This window comes from Symphalangus syndactylus, chromosome 5 (genome assembly GCF_028878055.3).
Source record: "Symphalangus syndactylus isolate Jambi chromosome 5, NHGRI_mSymSyn1-v2.1_pri, whole genome shotgun sequence".
NCBI lineage: Eukaryota > Metazoa > Chordata > Mammalia > Primates > Hylobatidae > Symphalangus > Symphalangus syndactylus.
Window position 1 is genome coordinate 124,588,323 of NC_072427.2, and position 24,913 is coordinate 124,613,235.

The 24,913-nt window shown below is 32.8% G+C and overlaps 2 protein-coding genes across 3 annotated transcripts in view; one reads left to right on the top strand and one right to left on the bottom strand.

Annotated features, from left to right (window-relative positions):
• The window catches only part of MYEF2 (myelin expression factor 2), a 38,904-nt gene extending 19,951 nt beyond the window's left edge, over positions 1–18,953 (top strand). The window contains exons 8-17 of one of the 2 annotated variants that reach the window (XM_055279023.2): positions 100–149; positions 268–331; positions 4,510–4,611; positions 6,118–6,168; positions 6,461–6,529; positions 6,836–6,934; positions 7,232–7,303; positions 9,026–9,234; positions 9,314–9,365; positions 15,314–18,953. In XM_055279023.2, coding sequence (XP_055134998.1) covers positions 100–149; positions 268–331; positions 4,510–4,611; positions 6,118–6,168; positions 6,461–6,529; positions 6,836–6,934; positions 7,232–7,303; positions 9,026–9,234; positions 9,314–9,365; positions 15,314–15,477 — 932 coding nt within the window. In that variant the 3' untranslated portion in view covers positions 15,478–18,953. The remainder of the gene's footprint in view (positions 1–99; positions 150–267; positions 332–4,509; positions 4,612–6,117; positions 6,169–6,460; positions 6,530–6,835; positions 6,935–7,231; positions 7,304–9,025; positions 9,235–9,313; positions 9,366–15,313) is intronic. The other variant, XM_055279025.2, reaches the window with a different exon arrangement.
• Positions 15,721–24,913, bottom strand: part of SLC24A5 (solute carrier family 24 member 5) — a 35,085-nt gene continuing 25,892 nt past the window's right edge. Inside the window, exons 3-9 of the mRNA XM_055279026.2 lie at positions 24,025–24,108; positions 23,828–23,931; positions 23,382–23,482; positions 21,415–21,695; positions 19,205–19,411; positions 17,172–17,273; positions 15,721–16,359 (exon numbers count right to left, since the gene is read on the bottom strand). Coding sequence (XP_055135001.2) covers positions 16,037–16,359; positions 17,172–17,273; positions 19,205–19,411; positions 21,415–21,695; positions 23,382–23,482; positions 23,828–23,931; positions 24,025–24,108 — 1,202 coding nt within the window. The 3' untranslated portion in view covers positions 15,721–16,036. The remainder of the gene's footprint in view (positions 16,360–17,171; positions 17,274–19,204; positions 19,412–21,414; positions 21,696–23,381; positions 23,483–23,827; positions 23,932–24,024; positions 24,109–24,913) is intronic.

Here is a 24,913-nt window from a genome sequence, read left to right on the forward strand (position 1 = left end):
TATCAGAGATAGTTGGCCGCTAAGATTATTAAAAATTAGTTTGTGTTCTGTTATGATTTTATAGTTATCTTAACTGACTTTCCTTGACTGAACCAACAGCTATGTTCAATGGGCAGTTTTTATTTGATAGACCTATGCATGTGAAAATGGTGAGTTCCTGTATATCACTTCAACCTCCAACCTCTTCAAATCTTTTATTGGCTCTCTTCTACATTACAGTTCTTTGTGGTAATATGTTAACCATATTATAAACTGTCTTGCAATTAGGATGACAAGTCTGTTCCTCATGAAGAGTACCGTTCACATGATGGTAAAACACCACAATTACCACGTAAGTAAAAGCTATTATGAGAAACAACATAGGCTTTTTTTGGTTTGTTTTATTATGTGCTAAGCAAAACTTTGTTTTTGTGCCTACGTCCTAGTTTCTCACAATTTGGGATTAGTTTGGAGTTATGAAGATAGTTTGGCGCTATTGATTAGGAAGACTGAGAAGATAAGTGTAACGTGCCATTTTTTTTTTCTTTTTGGTAACTTTTCCTGACTAATCAGCAATACATTCTAAAATGTTTGGTAAATGTATACACTTGAAGGAAAAAAAGTCCTTTGTAATTTCACCATCTGTGGGTAACCTCATTATAACATTTTTGTGTATTTTCTTCTAGCCTGTTATGTATATTTTTTACATAGTTGGGAACAAAAATAATTTTGAATTATTTTTTGTTTAACATTAGAGTATAAGCGTTTTTTCATGTTGAAAATTCTTTTCAAATATTTTTATTGGTAGTATAATTGTCTATCATATAGATGTTCCATAACTATTTCACTGTTCTGTATTTTAGGTGTTTTAACTTTTATTTTATTTCAAGTAACTACAGAGTAACACATGCCTTTTTGTTCACAAATCTTTGTAATGTTTTTGGGTACTTCCTTCAGACAGATATTCTGAAGTAGATTTACAGTTCTCATGGGTTAGTGTTATCAAATTGTTTTCCAAATGACTATAACAGTGTAATATACTTATTGTATTATGTGTTTCAGTGCCTCCTTTGAAAAGTGGGAATAATAATAGTGTCTACTTCATGGGGTTGACATGAGTATTACATGAATTAATATATGTAAAGCACTTAGAATCATTTTGGCATAATGTAAACCCTCAATAAATATTAGCTATTGTTTTTACTATTTCACTGCATCTTCTCTGTTTTTTAAAGTATTCTTATAAGAAATCTTAAATATACAGACAAAAGTAAAATTACTCATATATTTATCATATGCCATACTTGTTGTAGATTTTTTTTTCTTTAAAATAAATAAAATTTTACAGGTAAAATGGAGCTTCCCCATCTCCCTTACCCAGAGGAAACAACTTATGGATAGAGTATTTATCATTTAGGTTTTAATAGTTTGACTACACATTTGTATATCCATAAACATAGGGAATTGTTTCGTTGGGTTTAAAATTTTGTTTGAGTGATATCATAATGTATTATGTAACTTGCTTTTTTTGTTTAAAATTGTTTTTGAGATTCATTTATGTTGATAGATGTAGCTCTAGTTTCTTCATTTTAACTGCTGATACCACATTTTATACGTTTTTCTGTTTTTTAGGTTATTTTAATTTTTAGTTATTGTGTATTAAGTTGGAAAGTATTTGCTATTTTTTATCAGAATTATATGTTCTCTTTATATTTGCTAGAAATTATGTGTAAAACTGGCCTTCCTCTGTTGTTTCTGGGAAGTTTTTAACTACTGATGGTTTATATTTTCTATCATTTTTTGAGTCAATTTTTGTAATTTCTATTTTTCTAAGGATTTTTTCTATTTTCATTCATTTTCAAATATTTTGGCTTAAATTATCTCTTAAGTTTTTGCTACATCTATGTTTCTGCTTTAAAAATTCTGAATGTTTGCAATTTTTATTTTTTTCTTGGTTAATTTTGTTAGAAATTTGTCAGTTTTAATAGTGTATTCAAATAACTGAATTTGGGTGTTTTGTATTTTGAATTTCTACACTTAGCCTTATTATTTTTTCCTTTTATTTATTGGGGTTTAGTTTGTTTTTGTCCTAACTGCTTAAGTTGAATGCTTGCTTTAAATTGGTAGCTTTTCCTTTCTAATATAAGCAGTTATGACTATAAAGTTAGTACATGGGTTTTGCTATAGAGCATTTTTATGATGGGTCAGTTTTTAGAATATTTAAAAATTACCATTATGGACCAGGCATGGTGGCTAACACCTGTAATCCCAGCACTTTGGGAGGCCGAGGAGGGTGGATCACTTGAGGTTAGGAGTTCGAGATCAGCCTGGCCAACATGGCGAAACTGCGTCTCTACTAAAAATACAAAAAAAATTAGCCAGGCATGGTGGCACATGCCTGTAGTCCCAGTTACTCAGGAGACTAAGGCAGGAGAATTTCTTGAACCTGGGAGGCAGAGGTTGCAGTGAGCTGAGATCGCTCCCCTGCACTCCAGCCTGGGTGACAGAGGGAGACTGTCTCAAAAAAAAAAAAAAAAAAAAAATTACCATTATGATTTTTTATTGAGCCATGTATTTGAAAATAGAAGTTTTCAATTTCCAAATGTATGAGTTTTTTTTTTCCTTTGTACTTTTTCATTTCAATGTGGTCAGAGAACATGGCTTATATTTGAGTGTGATTCTTTGGAATTAATTTGGACTTATGGATGGCCTACCATATGGCACATTTTTCTTAGTATTCTGGGTATAGTTGGTGAGTGCAGTGATCTATATATGTTCATTAAGTCAAGTTTGTTAATCATTTAAATTGTCTTAGATCTAATAATTTTTTCTGCTGTAACACTGTTTATCTTATTATCTTATGTGTCTGGTAAAATTGCCCAATAGAATAGTGGATTTGTCTACTTTTTCTTGTTTTTACTTAAATATTTTTAAGCTAGCTTAGTAGGTGCATCTAGATTAGAATTGATGTATTTTCCTAGTGAATCAAAAATTTTATAGGGTGATTTTTTTCTCTAGTAATTACTTTGAGTCTTTGGTCTCATTTTAATGTAAGTATAGCAGCTTTATTTTGTTTAGTACTTGCCTGGTACATTTTTCCTATTTTTTTACTGTTTTAGGCATGCCCGTTATAAACAGTGTTATTGCTGGGCTTAGGCTTTTTAAAAAAATCGCTTTGATAGTTTTTTTCCCCATGAAATTGAGGAGTTCAATTTCTTCACATGCATTGGTTCATTTGGATTAATTTCCATCATATTGTTTTGTGTCTTATTTTTCTGTCTTACAAATACTTATTTTTCTCCTATCTTGGATTGTTCTGGATATTTTAATATTTCTATGAAGCCTGAAGTTAATATAATTTTTCTTTTATGTAATAGTAGAGTGATCTTTGGATGCAGTCACTTTCCTACTGAATTAATTATACTATCATTGCTCAGTGTTTTAGTTCTGTATTATTAGTTCTGTACTATTTTTTTTTTTGTCCTGCAAATTAGACAATGTTATTTACCATTTTCTTGTGTCATCACTCCACTGCTTTTATAGACTCTGGCACTAATTTTTTTCCTCTGAAGCGTATATGTTAGAAGCTCTTTTAAGTGAGGATCTTTTATTAGTAAATTCTCTCAATTTTGGGTTTTAAGTGTCTTCAAATATAGTTTAACTTGTATAAAGATCGATAATTGTTTTCTCTAAGCACTTTGAAAGTATTCTACAGTCTTCATGTTTACACTGTTGCTATTAAGTCAGCTATTTGTTGAATAGTCCTTTCTTTATAAGTAATCTGTCCTTCCCGGTAGCTGATTTTAAGACTTTGGTCTTTGTTGTGCAGTTTGACGGCAAAGACCAAAGTCTTAAAATCAGCTACATGTCATTATGCAAGTAACCTAAGGTCTCAAAAATTTCGTCTTAGAGCGCGCCACTGCACTCCAGCCTGGGTGACAGAGCGAGACTCCATCTCAAAAAAAAAAAAAAAAAAAAAAAAAATTCGTCTTGTATGGACAATAGATGTGGAAACACTTAAGGTGCTATATAAATATAAATAAATATTTATATCAATGAGAAAACTGGGTAATATAATATTTGCCTTATTCAGTGTTAAATTTATGGTTATTGACTTTTTAGTTTGATTTGAACCATTTAAAAAGTAATTATCAAATTTTAAGTGGGTCTACAAATTTGGGCAAGATGCTCATTTGCAGATATGTGTGCCATATATAAGGTGATATGATATTATTCAAAATCCTCTAGGTATTTTATTATTCCTTTCAGTATACCTTTAAGTGGGGTATAAGGTGTACTTTATATTATATCATGTTTTATTTCATAAAACACTTCTCATTAATAAATGGTTTTATAGTCGGGCTTCAGTGTGCTACTTTCTAGATAAAAACAAGAACCAGTGCTTTTATTTGAAAATTTGCAGAAATTTTAGAGATACTACTACAGGTATATAGCTTTTTAAAACATTTTATTACCAATTAGTTAATCATATATGGATCTTTGTAATAATTGTTCTCATTTTTGTTTTAGGTGGTCTTGGAGGCATTGGGATGGGACTTGGTCCGGGTGGACAGCCTATTAGTGCCAGCCAGTTGAACATAGGTGGAGTAATGGGAAGTTTAGGTCCAGGTGGTGAGTATTCTAACTTTCTCTTTTCTTTTTAAGTGATACATATGCTAGCTAATAAAACCTCCATTGATGTGGTCTGTAATAATGTTTAAAGGACTCTAATTAATAGTTAGATATTTACAGTGTCACTTCATTCTGAAAAAGGAATGAAACCTTGAGCACAGCTAACATGAAAGAGATAGGCAGAAGTCAGGAGGGTTTCTTTGGGGCCAGCTATGTTGTAGCTAGTCTTTTAGCATTTTGGATTTTGAAATGTCTTGAAGGCAGAAGGAGAATATATCATGTATGAACAGTATTTATGGAGTAGCTGAAATGCTACCATATCATAGGCAACTAAAATTTGTTTATCCAGTTGGGAAGGTGGCTTTTCAAGTAGTTATTTGGCTGCTCACCTGGAAGAACTCACAGTTCATTTTTAGAGATTGGTTTTTAAACTTTGGTGTTAGGACCCTTTTATATCTTAAAATTTGTTGAGAACCCAAAAATGCTTTGTTTACGTAGTTATAATTACCAGTATTTACTGTATTATAAATGAAAAATTAGAAATTAAAAAAATTACATATTAAAAAATGATAAACTCATTACATGTTAACATACATAAAAGCTTTAAGAAAATAAACTATTTTTCAATGCAAAAAAGAAATTGGTGAGAAGAGTGGCATTGTTTTACCTTTCCACACATCTTTTTAATGTTTGGCTTAATATTGCTGTTATATCTGTTTCTGCATTTAGTTTTTTGTGATATTGTACATCATATAGTCTTTGGAAAATTACACCTTAAACTCAAGAGAATGAGGGTAAAACATCAAATAATGTCTTAGTAGTATTTGGTGACTTAAATAGTTTTGACCTATTGAACCCTCAGGAGTCCCTGGACCATACTTTGTGAATTACTGTTTTAATTGATGGACTAATAAATGCTATCAGATTCCTATTTTTGTCGAGATGCTGTAGTCACACTTTAAATTATGAGGCTCATTATCATAATCATTCTGATCCAAACAAGTTTTCTCCCTTACCCTTAGACTCTCACACCTACCTACCCTTTCCTAAATACATACTATTTATATTTAAAAATTTTTTACTGCTCTTTTAACTGCCATGTTTAGAGAGTCCTTACATTCTGGCCTGATTGCTAAATCTGCTGTAATGCCATTTCTGTGCCTATGCTGGAAAAAAAAATCATTGATAGTAGTATTTCTGTGTTTATTGTGGAAAAAAAAGTGAATGATTACCTAGTTCTAGATATTCGCTAACTGAACGTTGTGGGTGTTACTAGTGAATTTTGCTTTCTTGTCTGATAAATGTTCAAAGAAACCTTTTTGAAGATTCATGATTAGACAGCTGCTATGGCATAGCACTTTAAACCATGCCTCCTGTACCCTACCGCTTCTCTAGTTTTTCATTGTGGTTATACCAGTGGTATCTATTTTGCTATAATGCATTATATCATCTTTTAGTCATAAAAATAAAATATACTTAAAGTACATACTGTGTATTTTATTTGAGGTATGGGAATGGATGGTCCAGGTTTTGGAGGAATGAATAGAATTGGAGGAGGTATGTATAAAGATTTGTTTTTTTGTATGTACCCATCACCATTTTTAATAAACTAGAAACTGTGTTGAGAATTCCATGAAAAAAAAGGTCATGGTTTATTGTTGGCTCATGTTCTAAAGGCTGCTAGCAGAAATTGAGCCTGGTACATACTTAAAGGAAGGTGATGTGTTAAGAAGTAGCTGCACAAGGTAGGGTGGATGAAGAGCTTACTGGTGAGATTTAACATTTACAAAATGTACCTTTCAGCTACATGACTGACAGTAGGATCTCAAAATTAATCTTTATTCCATAGGAATAGGGTTTGGTGGTCTGGAAGCAATGAATAGCATGGGAGGATTTGGAGGAGTTGGCCGAATGGGAGGTAGGTAAATGTATGCAGTGGAAAGTGTGTGCACATTTAGTTTTCCCTATTATTAAAATTTCCCCCCTATAACTTAGGAATGTGTGCTAAAAATGTCTTCAGAAGGCATATAGGCACTAGGGGATAAGGACAGGCCTGGTGGGAATGGGGATGGTATGTGTGGCATGTGAGGTAAATTGGGTAAATGACAGACTATTTTGTATTTGTGACTTATGCTGTCTTTTCATAATTTAGATACATTTGTGAATGTTTTCATCATATGTTGATATATTTGAAAAGGGTTAATTTGTTGCACAATTTTTTCAGAGCTGTACCGTGGTGCGATGACTAGTAGCATGGAGCGAGATTTTGGACGTGGTGATATTGGAATAAATCGAGGCTTTGGAGATTCCTTTGGTAGACTTGGTAGGGCTGGCTGCATACTTCTTTTCTTTTTGTAGGCTATAATTTTCGAAATTTGGTTTCTCTTTTTTTGTGAAAAATCAGAAAATCATAATGTTTTATACAACTTATTACCTGAAGAAAACACTTTAAGGATTTTAATATGCTAGCTCTCTTTTTCAACATCTTACATATTTGAACTCTATTTTCAGAAAACTTTATGCTTTTCATTTATTGTAAATCAGAGCACATAGTACCTTGGGAATTTTTAAGTATGATTATTTAAATTAATTAGTATATTATCTTTCCATCCTTGTTTAGGCAGTGCAATGATTGGAGGGTTTGCAGGAAGAATAGGAGCTTCTAACATGGGTCCAGTAGGATCTGGAATAAGTAGGTTTAAATTTTACTAGAATTTATTCGGTAATATTTGAGTGCTTGCAAAGACTTTGCAAGAGTAGTTATTGTAGTATAGTAATACTTTGTTCTTATATGTTAATGTGTCTTGCTATAATTGAGAAACCTTGATAATTGAGCAAAGCCTTTCTGTTTGATTATTGTTTGAAATTTCTAAATTAACTGTTTGAATTTTACTTCTTTGATATTTCTGAACTATGTGTTAACAGCCAATCCAAGAGCCTTTTTCCAACTAAGGAATGTGGGGATTTCTCTGATCATGTGTCAGGAACAACTTTTGCTTTAGCGCCAACTTTGTTTCCTTGCTTATTTTCTATAATAGCTATTAGTGACTAGCTTATTTTATTTGTAAACATCTATGTCTTTTGGTAAATGCAGATATAACACTCTTAGGCATCTCCTCAGCTTGAGTCAGGCTAAGGTTGAAAGAGGTACTTAATTCTTTTCCTCTTGAACCTTTCCCGTAATAGCATCAAGAGTAGTTGCGGCACTGGGGAGTGCTGAATCTCCCATCTGACTATTTCCACTACTACCTTTTAGGCCTTATATTAAGCCTGAATACATGGATAATTTATTATTTTTTTTTAGCCTCTTTTGCTTACTGGGACATGTCTCTGAGCTCTTCGTACTTTATTGACTTCCTTTAATTGATGAAATTTCACAAATAGAAAATACAACCTATTTAAACTTTTCTAAGAGTAAATTCTAATATCCTGTCAGCTGAAGACATCTACTTCCATTGTATCTTGCTCCTCATTTTATTCCTCTTTCCATCATCTTTTAGCCTCAGCCATTTCCTGTTAGTCCTAACTTCCTTACCTTCCTCTTTTATCTCAGTGTTTGTACTTCTGTTTCCCTGATTTTATATTGGTTATTCACAAAAAGCCAATTTGAGGGTGATGTTAATTTTTAGAATTTCCGTGTTGGGGGATATTACGTACAAGACAAAAGGTTTGATAATGAGTAAGATGGGAGTAATTGAAAAGGACAGGAAATCAAGTCAGTGCATAAGAATGAAGTAGGTATGAGTTCGGAGCTAAATTCTTAAGCTCTGGCTAACGGAGTGATAGCATTTTTTGTTCCCTTGACAAGTTCTGTATAATATTGAGATTAAAAGTTATGTATTGCTATGATTATTGAATTACCATGAGAATAAAAACTGGGAAACAGAGGTGAAGATGCTGAGGTGAAAGATAAGCTAGGAAAGGAATATTTACTTGTAGGAGAGTATGATGAGAGCGGCTGGAGTGCTAGAGTTGTAATAATTTGAATTTATCTCTGTGTATCTTTATTCTAGCAATTATTATGCTTGATATTGGAAAATAAAAATAAGGATAAGAACAACTGTCACGTTATTGGAAGCAGTGATTGGTAGAGGATTTATGTATTTATATATTAATGATCAGAATATAATTTTATACAGTTATATATGTATAATGTATTTATACAGTGGCTAGAATTTCTCAGCTAACTAAATGTATACTTAAGCAAATTCTGTTCTTTGGAAAGTTGTTATCTGTATGAAAATAATTTTATGTTTGTATATTATTTAATTATATAAACAAATTAATTTTCCCCCTTCTTTCTCAAAAATGATTATCTCCTCTTTTCCTCCTTTCTCCTCTTCTCCTTTTCCTTATGTTTTTGAAACAAAAACACAAAATTCCCAAATCCCCCCGTCCTTTCTTGAAAATCTAGGTGGTGGAATGGGTGGCATGAACAGTGTGACTGGAGGAATGGGGATGGGACTGGACCGGATGAGTTCCAGCTTTGATAGAATGGGACCAGGTATAGGAGCTATACTGGAAAGGAGCATCGATATGGATCGAGGATTTTTATCGGGTCCAATGGGAAGCGGAATGAGAGAGAGAATAGGCTCCAAAGGCAACCAGATATTTGTCAGAAATGTAAGCAAATAAATATTAAGGATAATTGAAATTCTTTTTTTTCTTGTATATATGTTACTAATACCTCTTTTCATTCTAGCTACCTTTTGACTTGACTTGGCAGAAACTAAAAGAGAAATTCAGTCAGTGTGGTAAGTATGCAAATGACTGCAGATATGTTGATATTGATTATGGAGGAAAATTGGTTTTAAACTTTTATACACTGTGTTTAGACCTTTGCCTGTCCAGATGCCTATTCCTGGATAGTCTTGATAGTGTGCCAGGTCTAATTCCACTTCAGATAAATGAATTATTTCACTATCTTTTGACTTAGAGCAGTGCTATTACTACTAGGTAATAACAAGGTTTAGGTAACAAGGTTTAGGATATATCCTATCATTGTTTTCTGTTAATAAAGATAGGGCTTATTTTATTACCTCATTTTAAAAACATAAATATATTATCATTCTTTGCATTAAACTTTTTCTTCTCATGAGAAATATTAATAAGTGGTATATTTATTTTCTTGTTTATAGTATAGTGCAGGGAATTATCAGCATAACCAACTGAGATGCTGATGTCCAATTGATAAAGGAGTTAATAAGTGAGACCCATTCTATATACACTGTATTCCTACCCAACACAGGAAACCTAGGTGGTAGCATACAACCCACTGCCAGGAATGCCTTGGACATGGGTACATTTTGGTTGCCCTTCTTATTCTTTTATAAACTGTTCTTAACTATAATGATACTACTTATACAACCTTAATGTGTTGCATAGGTCTGTGGAAGATTAGGTAGTTTATTACTTTTAAAAAAGAGCTTTTTATATACCATACTTACTTTTGTTACAAAATATCTTAATTGACTAAATTCTCACTTTTTCTTTCTTTTGCAATAATGGGTGAATTCATGTGAGTGTTATAAAGTAAAATATTTTTTGCTAGTATTAATATTTTTCTGCTATTGCATGGAATCTCAGTGACCGTAGTCACAATAGGAAGTTACATAAGATAGCGTATATATAATTTCTGAGGTCGGGTAGCATATATATAATTTCTAAGGTCATGAAGGAATAGGTTTAGTGTTCTGTCACAAAACAGCCTTTGTGGCCACTACAGAGATAATATTATCTCATATTTCTTTATATCTAACTCTTTCATAGCTTTTATTAATAGTTATTTGTTCAAGTTTTCTTCCATCCTACGTGGAAGCTCTTGAAGGCAAGAACTGTCTTTTTATCTTAGCTCCTTTTATTGCCTCTTTACATATAGTAAGAGTTTATGAAAAGTTTATAAGTTAATCTTTCTGGGTAGATGTTCATTTATTCAGTAATTTATTCATTAAATCCACAAACATATTTTTGGCAGTCTGCTAGGCACTAGAATTTTGAAGGTAAACAAAGTCAGATGCTTCTGTCCTCAAAGAACATACAACATGAATTTGTCTAGGATATTCTGTTGACTTGTCTTTCTTGATCATCCTTTTATTTTGCACTTATCAAAAATTCAAGAAAAAGTTGTTGAAAACAAGTCAACTGGTTAATAGTCACCACTAAGAGAAAGCAAAATAGTAAAGTGGCCTTGAGGTATTGGTCTTCTTTGCAGGCGTAAGAAGATCTACCAGAATGAGTAAGCAGTGTCTGGCCATGAATCCTGTAGACTACAGAGGAAAGAATGTATATAGGGTCTTAGTGAAATACATCAAATGAGGAGCAGTGGCAGCAAAGATAATCTCTGTTGATTGAGTGAAAAAAAATCTCCAAATGAGATATGACATTATGTTAAAAGTAGAAATGAAACTTAGCAAGATAAAGAGCAAAGCAGGACAAAGAAATGACGATCAAAAGGTGACCAGTGTTGAGCTGACTGTTCTTTATTCTCTGTAGGCTGCTTTCCGTATGAGGTTAGATATGAGCAAGGCTTGCAGCAAACTTGAAGTGTTTGATGGGCTTCTGGTTGGAGTGGCATTGTTTTGACATGAGGACATCAGCAATTGCAAGACATTTTTTGAAAGGAAAAAGCATTCAAATCTACATAGAAAATTTTTATAGTACTTTAGCCATGTAAATAATGGTTAAATTATTATTCTTTGCTATTTTAGTTCTATTCTTAAAATCCTTTTTTGATTAATCTATAATTATATTTTAAGATTAATGATTTTTGTTTTATCAATTCTTTTGTAAAAGTTTCTGACTCTTAGATTTTATATTAAGATAATACCATATTTACACAATTCCCTATATCTCCCTTATTTTTAACCTTGAACTACATTGATGGAAAAGAAAGTTGTACTAATATAGAATTAAGTGTCCAGCTGTTGACAATATACAAATTATCTAGCTAGTATGAACTGAACCATCCATTTTTCTGCCATGTCACTTATTTATAAATCTTTTTCTTAGTATGAGACATTTCTTTTTAACATGCTGCAAGCCATTAATGGCCTCTTGGGCAGTAAAAGGCAGTCTTCTGTTGTTTTTCTTGTAAGCCCAAAGAGAGTAAGTATATTCTCTTGCTTGCTTCTTAGTAAGAATCTAGTAGTACTCCATGCATCTCCCATAAACAATATCTGTCAGTAAAGGGTGCCATTGGCAACCCCCTCTGCTTATAAATTATCTCTAGTGATCAACTGTTCTTGATGGAGTAATTAGAAAGGCTGAGTAAATGTTATATTATGGGTTATATTACCCTCAATAGAACATTTTTCAGCCTTTGTAATTCAGAAAAAATTGTTTTCAGATCTTTCCAAATATAACAAGATGAGAAATAAGTGAATATAACTGCTATTTTCTAATTCCATCAAGCCCCTAAAGGTAATGTTTTTGACCCCAGGCTGGTAAGATACACATCTTTCCTGTAGCAAAAGAGATCTATCTTTTTATCTTGCATTGTGTAATTCCTCAGAGAGATGCATTTTCAAAAAGGCTGAGTATAAATAAATTAACGTATTTAGTATTGGACCCCACATCATTTCAGCTTGTGCTAATGGGGTCAAATAGGCATAGTCTTTTAAACGTGCTCCCATGTCATCTGTATACTTTAGCTGCATTCTGGCCTTCTGGCTCAGTATGATGCAAGACTATAACATTTTAGAACTTCAGCACAAGGAAAACCCATTCTCAATTATTCTTGCTGTAAGCCGTACAAACAGATATAACTTTGTTCCACAGATTTCCGTTATGTAGTATTTCTACATCAGTATGCTTGTTAACTGCATGGAAAATGGAGGCTTATGGTAGATTTTATTGATTAAAGTACTTGCTGCTTCAAGCATTTTGAGTGGACTTTAGAATAACTTAAGAGTAAAATTGCAGTAATAGTACAAATGATATATGATGAGCATTCATTGATAGACACTGTCTTTTGTTTGTAAAGAAACAACAGAATACTTTGCTTTTCTATCCCTTATATCCTTACTATGTTTTCTTATCGTAGAATGTCTGATTTTCCTTTTTTCATCCATGGTTGTGTTAACAGCTTCATGTAGGCAGTAGATTTTATTGAACATCCTTTAATTTGGTCAATTTTTACATGTGTTTTTATACTGGCATATCCCAAAATATACCCCACAAGATGTTAATAGGCTGGGTTAAATAAAACAGAAAGGTTTCTTTTACTGTGGGACAAATCCTTTTTATTACTAGTATATGTAACAGCAATATGTTTGATTATTCTGTGATACTGATTTCTCATGGCATACTATTTTGTCCTGTGCTGTTGGCCAGAATATCAGTCCTGTTTTTGTTTTCTTGGAATCGTACAAGATTATTATATATTTAACTTAGTTGAGGAAGTTCTCAGAGCATGTAAAAAGTCAGGCAGGTCTGATTTTAATCAGCTATTTGAAACTAATTTTTTTCTCCTGAATTATTTATCTTTAGAAAAGAAAATATTTCAGTTGGTGTTTTTATAGGATCAGGAAGAAACTTAGAACATTTATAACTCTTTCTGGTTCTGTCCTGCTGGGATTCTTTTTAGGGGAACAGTCTAACCATAAAACAAATATTTATGGGCTACTGTCCATATAGCTTGAACATCAGAACTGTAAGAAAGTTCAAGTATCTTAGCTGAGGGACCTTGTCAACTAGAAAATTTTTGAGGTCATTGCGAGGTCAGGAATTTGGAGGTCTGAGCGCTGATTTCTAAACTGAAAGAGACAATTTAAGAGAAAAACAAAAAAGAGAAACTGTCCTGAAAGATTGAGAGACAGATTATGCAAGAAATAGTGACATATTTTCTTTTGAGGTTTTTGAAGAAGATTTCTTGCTTAGGTGAACTTTACTATTGCTGATAAATCTATGGTGGGATACTTAAGAAAAACTCTACGTTTTTAGGTAAAATTAGAATAAGGAATAACCTTTAACCTTAAAAGCCCTTGAAAATCCTCCATAGTTCTTTTCAAAATAACTGTAAGGTGCTGTCGTTTACCAACAGCTTCTTTAATTAAACTTGCTTTTTTTCAGGTACCAGCATTCAAGATATTAAGAGGACTCTGGAAATTGTGCTGCATTTATCTTTAAATTGTTTTAAATTGTGTTTTCCAGTTTCATTTTATGGTGTTTATTAGAAAGTGTGATTGCTGTGTTTTTGCTTTTTTTCCCCATTTCATTCCAGTTGTGGGCTAAATATTATTTGGATCTACTTTGACCATCATCATGTAATTTCTCTGGAGATTAGCCTATTTTATAACTTTTCAGAACACATTTAAAGACTATCTGGCCTGTGTAGCAAGATACTGGTTTTGTCTCAGTATGACATTTATTATCCTAGACCATTTAATTAGTGTTTAGTAGGTGAGCAGTTGACTACCAGTTGGTTTTCAAAAAGAAATGCAGTAATAGGGAGTGGATGAAAAAGTGAAAGTATAAAGTAGCCCATCATGTTATAGGTAAGAGATTATTCAGATCAAGATTTCAACAGAAAAAAAACTTCCTTATGGATTGATATTAAAATTTGATCTTATCATCTGGAAAGGGTTTATGCAGTTTTTTGACAGGCCCTCTTGCTTTTACCTTTCTCCTTTTTTTTCTCCTCCCTTTATAGAACTAAGTATGTCTGGCTGTCTGATTTGGTTGCCAGACTAAAATTAGCCCATAGTGATCTGGCAACTATAATATTTAAAGTCTTCTAACTTGATTTGTTTTGACTTGTACATCTAGTGGGGAGGGAAATATTTTGGTAAGTAGTCACACCCTAAATTTATGACCTGTTTGGATTGAGTGACCATGTATTCCAGTTTGCCTGGGAATAGTTTCCCTTTACATCTGTTGCTTATGTGTAATTATTGATAACTCCCCTTTTTACTCTCAAAAGTGTTCTGTTGTAGTGATGAATTCTTATGGCCACTTTGTATTTTGATAAATGGTATTGATTTACTTCAAATACCTGTCTCTAGAGTTAGCAATGATATTATAACTGCATAAGGACAGGTTTCTGGTTTTCTTCCTCTTTCCTGAAGCTTCTCTGATATTCTCCTTAACATCACTGTTTTTACCTTTATTGATTTAAATCTATGCTATCTCTTCCCATGACTATTTCCGTAGCATATTTGGTGCCATTCTTAGACTTTGGCACTGTGGTTGCAAAGCAGAATTAGTGGGGCCCTTTGTAGCCTGATAGAAATTAGATTTCTGGTCAGTTGCACTTGTTTGCAGGGGATAAAGGAGTGAAATGAGGATAAAAGGGAAGGAAGAGAGATTAGGGAGACTGGGCAGTAAGCAACCATTTATTCTAAAAATAATTTTGTTTAAATGTGTAAGTTTGTTATAGGGCGTGGTGAGTTGGTGGCATTTTGTGCTAGCTTGACTTATTGCTTATAAAATTAACCTCAGGAATTAGGGATTTAACATAAATAAAATACATTAAGTCCTAAGAAAATATTTCCTGATTCCAATTTTGTATATTCTAATATGTATATATTTATTACTTTATATGAATTGTATTTTACTCCAAATGTAATGCTTATATTATTCGTTATTTTAAATAATGTTTTTAATCAAATTAATTATCACAATTGGCTATGAGGAATTTCAGACCTATAAAGTGAAATAGAACTCATTTAAACTGACTAGTAATTCTGTAACTTTTATTTTACAGGTCATGTAATGTTTGCAGAAATAAAAATGGAGAATGGAAAGTCAAAAGGCTGTGGAACAGTCAGATTTGACTCCCCAGAATCTGCTGAAAAAGCCTGCAGAATAATGAATGGCATAAAAATCAGTGGCAGAGAAATTGATGTTCGCTTGGATCGTAATGCATAATTTGAAGCCATGGTTGGAACATTCCTACATCTGTTTTGCTGAATCTCCTAGTAAAAGTCATTTTTTTTAAGTAATATTGTATGCTTACAAAAGCTGTAAAAATGAACTTTTAAAACTCCCACCAGCTTTTAACAGTATAATGTTAAAAATATACTGTAATTTTTGTTAATCTCAAGTTTGGGTTTTTAAAGACAGCAAATCTGGTCATTCAGTTTAAATGAATGGTTATACTGTTTTTAATGAAATAAGCCATTTTCTTGTTGTTTTCAGTACTACGTAGTTGGATTTGTTTGTTCTAGTTTCTCCAGTTTTTGTCAACTTATTGTATGGTAAAACATAGATTTTTTTTCCCCAAAACTTCTGTTTTACAATATGTAATTTTTCATGAAAAGAAAGGGCTCAGAAAAATTAGGATGTGATTTTGGTTGGTTTTAAATTACTGTAAGTAAGTTTTAGATCTAAGGTTCAGGATTTTTAAAATTTGATTTAAATGAAGAAATGGATTTTTCTCTCTGCCCCTCCTGCCATTCATATTTTCTGCATAACACTATTAATAATATCAACCTCCACAGCCCCTTATTTTATTATTTCCAATAATTCCAAGTTCATATAGAACTGATAATGTAGCAAGCCCCAAGTATGATAATAGGCAGACTATTCCCAACTTTCTGTCTAGTTTCCAGCCATTGAAGTGAACTGCTAAAAAAAGAAAAATAATTGAAACATTGAGAGAGATGGTTATGTAAGTTAGTCCTCTGCTGTTTACTTCTACAGGAGCTGATCCATTTATAAATGCAGTTTTAATAAACCATGGAATACCAAGGCACAACATATCAAACACATTGGATCCCACGATGTTAGACATAGCCATATCTCCTTTCCCTACAAAAGAAAAGCATACTGTTAAAATGTGCTTACCAATACTGTATTTTATTAATAATCTTCATAAGAAAAGAAACACTGGATACTTTTTTGTTGTTGATTCGTTTTGAAAAATTGTTGTTAGAGCAAAAGTCTTACTGAATTTGTATTTTAAAATTTTTCTTGGGTTAGTATTTAAAGTCTTAACATTTATTTAATAATTATATTTATTAAACCATTTTTCAATAAGGTGTATAGCTTACTTGTTGCTTTTCATTGTAATTTAACATGGTTAATGGTTAATTACTATTTAATGCACATTTCAAATGAATATTATTTGGGGGATTAGATTGAGTGAAATTAACCTGCTATTAAATAGTAAACTTTCCCTCTTCAGTCACTTTTTTTTTTTCCCCCTTCAAAGTATGTTACTGAGGAAGTAAACTTTTTTTTTTTTTTTTTTTTTTTTTTGAAACACGGTCTTGTTCTGTTGCCTAGGCTGGAGTGCCATGGTGCAATCTTGGCTCACTGCAACCTCCGTCTCCTGGATTCAAGCAATTCTCCTGCTTCAGCCTCGTGAGTAGCTGGGATTACAGGCGCATGCCACCAAGCCCGGCTAATTTTTGTATTTTTAGTAGAGACTGGGTTTCACCATGTTGGTCAGGCTGGTCTCAAACTCGTGACCTCGTGATCCACCCGCCTCAGCCTCCCAAAGTGCTGGGATTACAGGCGCGAGCTACCACACCTGGCCGGAAGTAAACATTTTTAAAGCTACTTTTACTCATTCTAGCCTTGTAGAATGACCATTGCAGCTTGAGGGACCTAGTTCTTACCTTTTCTTGCAACTAACACACTTGCAATTGTGTCTGGTATGCTTGTTCCTGCTGCTAATAAAGTAAGGCCCATTACTGTATCTGGAATTTCTAGTGTTTCCCCTGTAATAAACAGATATTTCAAGTTACAAATCTTAAAGATTCACTAACCATCCTTTGCAGTTATTTTGGATATTTCCTTCCTGAACAAAAATAAAATAGGCACATTTAGAATTCAGAGCCAATATGTGCTTGCTTAGTTTTTTTAGCTAGCAACATATTTGAATCAGGCTGGTAATTCGGGTAACCCAGGTAGCGCAGATTTTTAATGACATATCTAAAGATATGTAACAGCCAAAATTCTGCCAATGAGAAATTTTCCTGTTTGATATTCTTACAGAAGATGTTTATGTCCACCATTATCTCATCAGGGCTGTGCTGAATATTTGCTAATGAGACTGATCGTTCCGCTTTTTCTTTCTTAAAAATTTTTATTAAATTAGAGTTAAGCAAATTAATTATAGCTATCTTTAAGCTATAAATGTGTTAACATGTATATATACCATTTATTACGTTCTACTTTAGTGATATACCTTAATTTAGTGGGCTTTGGCAGGGTGGGGGAGGGAGAACGCTCATTAATCTCTGAGGAAAACAAAACCTGTTTGTTTTCTACTTGAGTCTAACATATGGTCCCAATTTATTAATACTTCTGTTAAATTTGATGTCAGGTCAACATTTTCAGAATGTATTTATTCTCAGAAACAGAACCAGAGAGAAGTTAAAAAAAGGATATGTAACTGTTCTTTTAATGGTGTAATTGAAAACTTGGTTTAGCATCTTTTTTTCTTTCTCTTTTTTTTTCTTAAAATGCCAATTAAAATAACTTAATTAGAAAGTAGCTTATTTATTGCATGCTTATATATTGATACTGGAATTGGAATTGGTTGTTAATTTCTGTTACTGGCTTTGCTAGAATTCATGTGTGCATAAATAACACTAATATTTATCATCTTGGGGGCTGTTCTGTGATCTATTACATGATTTTTGCTCTCTTTTTATTTTCCTAATATCAAATGTGTTCTGGCTGAGTGAATTTGGATAGATATAATATGCAAGCTAATTGGACTTTTTCATTTTTCTCATTAAAAAAAGGAAGAAATAGTCCACTTTTTGCTAGCATACTATTCTAAGACTTACATTAATTTGGGAAAAGTCAAGGGTCAACACCTTTTTGTGTCTGTGAGGGGCCAGATAGTAATTATTTAGGCTTTGCAGGCTGTGTGATTTCTGTTGCAGTTATTCAGCTTTGCCAATGTAGTGTGAAAGCAATCATAGATAATATGTAAAACCTTACTAATAAAAACAAGCTGGGTTATTTTGGCACACAGGCAGTAGTTTGTTCCCCTCTCCTATGAGTTAATTTGGGTTAACCTTTGTAAGAGAAATTACAGATTATTTTTGTCTTTGTTTATAGTATTTTTGTTTAGGGACTGTAGTGGATTATGGCCAAGCAGCAGTAGTTAGTTAAGTCTTAATCATGAAGGTAGTGGAAACCTAGAATAAAACTTTTATACCCTTTTCACTCATTTCATAGTATGTTTGTATTGCCATGTTGAAAAGCCAAATAAAATATAATCCAGTTAAGCAGTGAGCACCCATTGTTTTCCCAAAAATAGAGCTCCTTGCTTTGTTTTTTGTTTTTTTCATTGTGGAATGGAATTCAATATAAAGAGTTTGTTGTGGACCCCATGGAATGTGATTAAATTATTAGCATAATAAAAATACATCCTATGAATTTTATTTCATTTATAAGATCTCTTGAATTGTACCCCAGGCTGAATAACAGTGGAAAATACAGTTTATATATAATATGCAACTCACAAACTCAAATGATCTTGTTATAGTAATATTTAATCATTTTGTAAATGGTGCTAATCTTCAATCTTGCTGAAAAGAAACTTGCTGTGTAGCTAGACTACTTTGAGTGAACGTATGCAATTTGTCCTTATATGAATATTTTCAAGTTGTGCTATTGTACTTAAAATACATACCAGTTATTGTGACCATCCAAACCAGGATATATGTAAATGCAGATATCCATATTGCAGACATGAAAAAGGTTATCACAAAGTAGTTTTTCCAAAACTTTGTTCTACAATCTGGTGTGGTTAGAAAAAGTAATGTAATAATAGGAAGGGATAATACCCAAAAAATTCTTTTTAAGTCTGCTTCAGGCATGTTGAAAACACTTGGTGGATCTGTTGTGGAAAAATTAAACACTTTTGAGTTTTCTCAAATGGCTAACTTAGAAATGCCTATTTAGAAAGTTATATTGAAATAAATTAGCTGTATCAGTTTTTAAAAGGCTGTTTAAAACATTTGAGTCCTCATTACTGATATTGCTGGTGAAAAGAAACTAATTGAAACTTTAGGGCAGACAATGTAAGATGTGATACTCAGCATTTCTTTATTTGGGGCCTTAAATCTATCAAAATGTCTTGGGCCATTCGCTAAATATATTGTAGATAGTGTTTATGAAGTGTCAATTGGACATCTCCTGTGGATTGTCTTCAGTAACTTTTTGCTTAAGGGATTAACCTGGCTTCTAACCTGGCTACTCTAGTTGTCTCCACGTCACAGCATTGATGATGCCTCTGCCTGCCCTGTGTACCAGATAATGTATACTTAGAGAATATAAAATAATTACAGCATAATTTTTTTTATTAAGTTGCATATTCCTAATTCTTATTGGAAGTGTTTTTTTTGCCCTATTTCATTAGTATTTTATTTATTAAATTCAGACTTTACCACAGTTCATAGAAATAACCTTAAAGTAGGAGGTAGTATATCATCTAAAATATAATTTCTGAAAATTGAGTTTATTTCTTTATTCAATTTAATTTAGTAGAAGGATAATGATAATATATTGGATAAAAATTGGAATTTACTTTAAAATTGTTCAAAATTTGTGTGGTGTTTACAAAATAATAATTGGATCAAATCATGTTAAAACTAATGCTAGTACAACAATTCATAAAAAGTTTGCCAAGCTTCAACCAATGTGCTATTAAGTAATATTAGATATAATTTTAACATAAGCAAAGAATTTGGTTCTTTTGCGTTTTTTATTATAAACTTAATTTAGAGAGGCATACCTCTTATACCTGAAAGAGTAGAAGCTAAGATTTTTGTAAAAAGGGGGAAAAGTCATGTTTTAAAATTTTAAGTAGTAAATTAGAATAAGTACCCTCCTAAAGGCTTAATTAAATTTAGAATCTGTTTTGGACAACCACTTTATAAAAAGGTAACCGGTGAACTTATAATTCTGACCACAGCTGAATTTTCTGACTTCCTACTGAACATATTTACCTAAATGTTTTGCTACTGCTTTAAACAATGGTAAACCTCAGCTGTTTTTCTTCTTTCTTTCAGACCAGCCCCTTTTCCTGAGTTCCCAGTTTTAATAAGTGGTGTTCCCATTTTCTCAGTCAAGATTAAAACATAGGAGTTGTCTTTGTTCCTTTTTCTGGCCCCATATAGTCTTGGTGATGCTTCCTTCATATAGTCTCACATCTGTTCTCGTTTATTCCCACCACTTTCACTTGGTTTAGGCACCTAGTAAACACATTAGCTGTTGTAATAGCCTCTCTTACAGACCTCCTTGTCTCTTACTTCATATTTTAGTTCGGTGAACATCATTTTGGGTAACATTACTAAGATAACAGTTCTAACAATTTCTCTCCTCAGAAACCTTCCAAGATTCTTAAAATGGCATTTAAGATTCTTCTTAACCTATTCCTTTCTACCTTTCCTCTCCTTCCTTGCTATGCATATACTGTGCTCTATGTGTTTTATCTCTGCATCATTTATGAAATAAAGACCTCAGTAGCTGTTACTTATTGGTCATAACATCATGTCATTAGTTAAAATCTTTCCTGTCCAGCAAGGCCCAATTTAAATGTTCCCTTCTCTGTGAAAATCTCCTATCTGTCCTCACCACATTTTGACAATCTGTCCCATTTGTGAACCATAGTCACACTTTATTTTTCTCTTTTTATGGTACTTAACGTTCATACTTCAGCTTTTTTGTATTTCCTGTGATATTGGAAGTTCCTTAAAAGTAGGGACTTAGTTTTTATCATTTCTGAGTCTTCACAGTCTTTTTTACATAAAAAGCACACAATACTTGCTGAATTGAAATGAAATTTTAAAGTTTTTCTTTTGTGAATAGACTTAATAGTGGGCAAGATTTAGTGATTACCTTCAGAAACCTGACTAAGATCATGTAAACTTATAGAGAGCTGAGAGTAGCCAGAATCTTCATAAAATATTCCACTATCAGTTCTTGAGTGCTGACGAATGAATGGTTGACCTTCATCTTCCCATCCCATCAGTGACTGTTGTTCACTTCTCTCCATAGCTTTGGCAAGACAGGTGCAGCAAGGACTGCATTTCTTTATAATATATTGGTTAATTTTAATGTCAAAATACAGCACCAAAACATACAATCCGTATATCAAAAGCAGTAAAGTTCCTTCATACCTATAAATTAAGAGAAGTTTGTGTTTTTAAATTAAAAGTGAAAGTCATTTTAGAGTTGATAGCTTTTGGGCAGTATCTATTGAATGATTTTCTAACAAAAGTAGCCATAGAACAATCAAACATTTCTAGATATTTTTTGTTTTGTAGATTTGTCCAAACTTGGTTACAGCATTATTATAAGTTTATTGATAAAAGCTGGACACATCTATGTTTTGTTTTTTTTTTTTAAAAAAACAAGATCGACAAACTCGTTTTTACTTGTAGATTCCTTCCAAAAGGTAGGTATAAAAATGCAATGAAAATGATAATTGGAGATTTTCAAAATAAATGTAAAATTAATAAATAGTGGTGAACATTTTCTACCTCAGCTCATTGGCATAATACATTCCCCAAAATACATAATAATTATAAAATAATATAGTAACTGTTAAGTTATTTTAATTGTCCAAGTTTTCTGGTATAGGAACTTTGTGTAAAATATTATTCAGAATATGGGAGGCTTTGGCTGGGATTTTTCAGTTTGTCATACAGAGCATTTTTAATGATTTGAATGTAGCTGAATTTGGCTTATAGTCACAAGAAAACAAGATGTTCTAAAATATAAAATTATACCCTGGGAACCAAGAACTGTTTCCCTCTACTCTGGCAGTTAGCTAATGCCATCACATTTGAACCTTGCATTTACCTTTTATAGCCAGTGAACCTCGTCTGCTATATCCTAAAGACAGTTCTGATTTCCCTAATGGAGGAAGAATTAGCTTGGATACTCTCACAGTCACTGTCCCTTACAGACAACTGCTGAGTTCTAGAAGGATTTCTACTCTACCAACACAGTGTCTTAGGGAGACAGACTAGAGGACAGGATGATTAGTTTAGAAATTATGCTTCTGGCTAGGTTTTAAGTTTCTTGATAGCAGGTATTATGCCGTGCTGCAAAGTTGTGGTTCTCCAGATGGACACCATTACATTTTTTTTCCTATTTTTCTGGTGTCCTCTGGAGTTACGCAATGTATAACCTGTGTAGCTGTGTTTTACATTTCATTATCCCTTATGATATCTAGCATAGTGATAAGGACCTAGTAGGTGCCTGCTGCTTACTAGTTGAAAAAGTTAGTATCTGTCCACTCAGTCACCACCTTTTTCATTTTCTTGGACCAGCTAGGCACAGAGAGATTACAAGGAAAGAAAACAATTTTTAATATTAAAAGCTAAGCATTGTTGGTTCTTAGAGGAAGGCTATAGTTTCTCCTGAATGAGCATCAGAAGTTTGGAGGAATTTAAAAAGACTTCTTTTACTTCCTCTACCATCCTTCTCCAGTCTTTTGTGGCCATGACCACTTCTAACCAAGGTAAGGTGAGCAGTAACCCAACAGAAGAAAAAGTCAACTGTTGTGGCTTTAATGGACAACAGGAGTTGGGAAACTTTCTGAATAGGCAGCCAGTGGGGAGAAGGAAAAGTGGTGTCTCCAGTGACTAGTGAGGGAAAAAAGGAGACTGTGAAGTGACTAAAAAGAAATTGCAAACTAGTGAGAAGAACTCAATCAGCAATTGTGATGATTCACTTGGAATATGGTATAGAGGTGGCAGATTAAGTGACTGAAATAACATTGATGAAAAAAATATTACTGAACCATCAGAAATTCATAAAATGTCTAATTTTTACATAAGAATTATTTTCAAGCTTACCAGTAAACTTGGTTGTCATATATTATACCAAGAACTGCTGCTACACTAATTGTGTACGCTGCACAGTCTCTGAATAGGGGCCAACATGATAGTGTTGAGACCTGTAATATGATAAGTTATTATTTCCATTACATTGTAACTTCTTCAAGTACCATCCCTAGTATAATACTAAAATTGTTTATATATTTGTAGTTAAATATTGTTATCTTTTGCATATTGCTTAGAGAAAAAAATGTAAAATTGTGTTCTAACTTACACAGACTTTCATAAATCTGACCAAGAGCTATTTGTGGATTAACATTAAATTGAATACATGTTGTTTTTCTACTGATTAATAAATTCGATTGCACATATTATTAGTGCCCTGTTGTCCATCCCAGACGACGAACAGTTATCTTTAGAATTTTTTAAGACAATAAATTTTGTTGAATGGTTTTGTTACATACCATATTAGATAGCAAGCCACAGGCAGCACAGATGCCAAGGAGATTATAAACTGCAGATCCAAGAATGGTGCTAATGCCAATATCTCCCTTTGTGATAAATACACCTATGTGCGAGATAGTAGCAGCTAAGTTAGTGCTAACTTGAAGAAAATAAAAATCACACTGAGTAAGCAAAAAGTATAAGGAGCAATATTTACCTAGGAAAGCAGTAACTAATTCAGGAGCTGAACTACCCGCTGCCATGAAAGTTGCGCCTGCAACATCCTGAGACAATCCAAGGGCTGAACATAAATGAAATGATTGTTATGCCTAATAAAGTGAAAGAGTATGTCTTTACAACTAAACACAATAGATACTCAAAGCTACAGCTTCACATAAAACCACTATTAAACTAGAAAAATAAAATACACAGATTAAAAGAGTCCAATGTTTTGCTTCTTTATGACTTCATTACTTAATGCTTCTATAGAAAGGGTGAGGGAAGGCCAGGGGACTAAAGGGAATATCCTGAGTGCCAAATACAGGGTTATTTGGAACCCAGAAAAGTGTTTAGAGCCGGAGGGCTTGTAGGTGAGTAGCAATAGCATGGCTTTGAAAATTAAGATAATTTGGAAATCCTAACCCAACTTCAAAGAAGAAAAAAAAAATAGTAGTTTTTTAGATGTATAATGCAGCTGAACAGAGCTTGTTCACAAATTTGCACCCATCTGTTAAGTCATTTCAACTGTCCATTCAAATTTTCTGGTATAGGAACTTTGTGTAAAATATTATTCAGAATATGGGAGGCTTTGGCTGGGATTTTTCAGTTTGCCATGCAGAGAATTTTTGATGATTTGAATGTAGCTGAATTTGGCTGATAGTCACAAGAAAACATGGATATTCTAAAAAAATTTGCAGTTTCAACCTTGTCTAATTACAAATGAGGGAAAATAACTAGATTTAATATTGTGTAGTCTATTGATTTAAAACATGGATCTATTAAAATTTTGCTCTAGAATAGGAATATAAGAAAATACATAATACTACAAACAGTTTGTGTCTATCCACCAGGCTTGCAAGCATGCAAGTTCATAAACTTTAGTGACT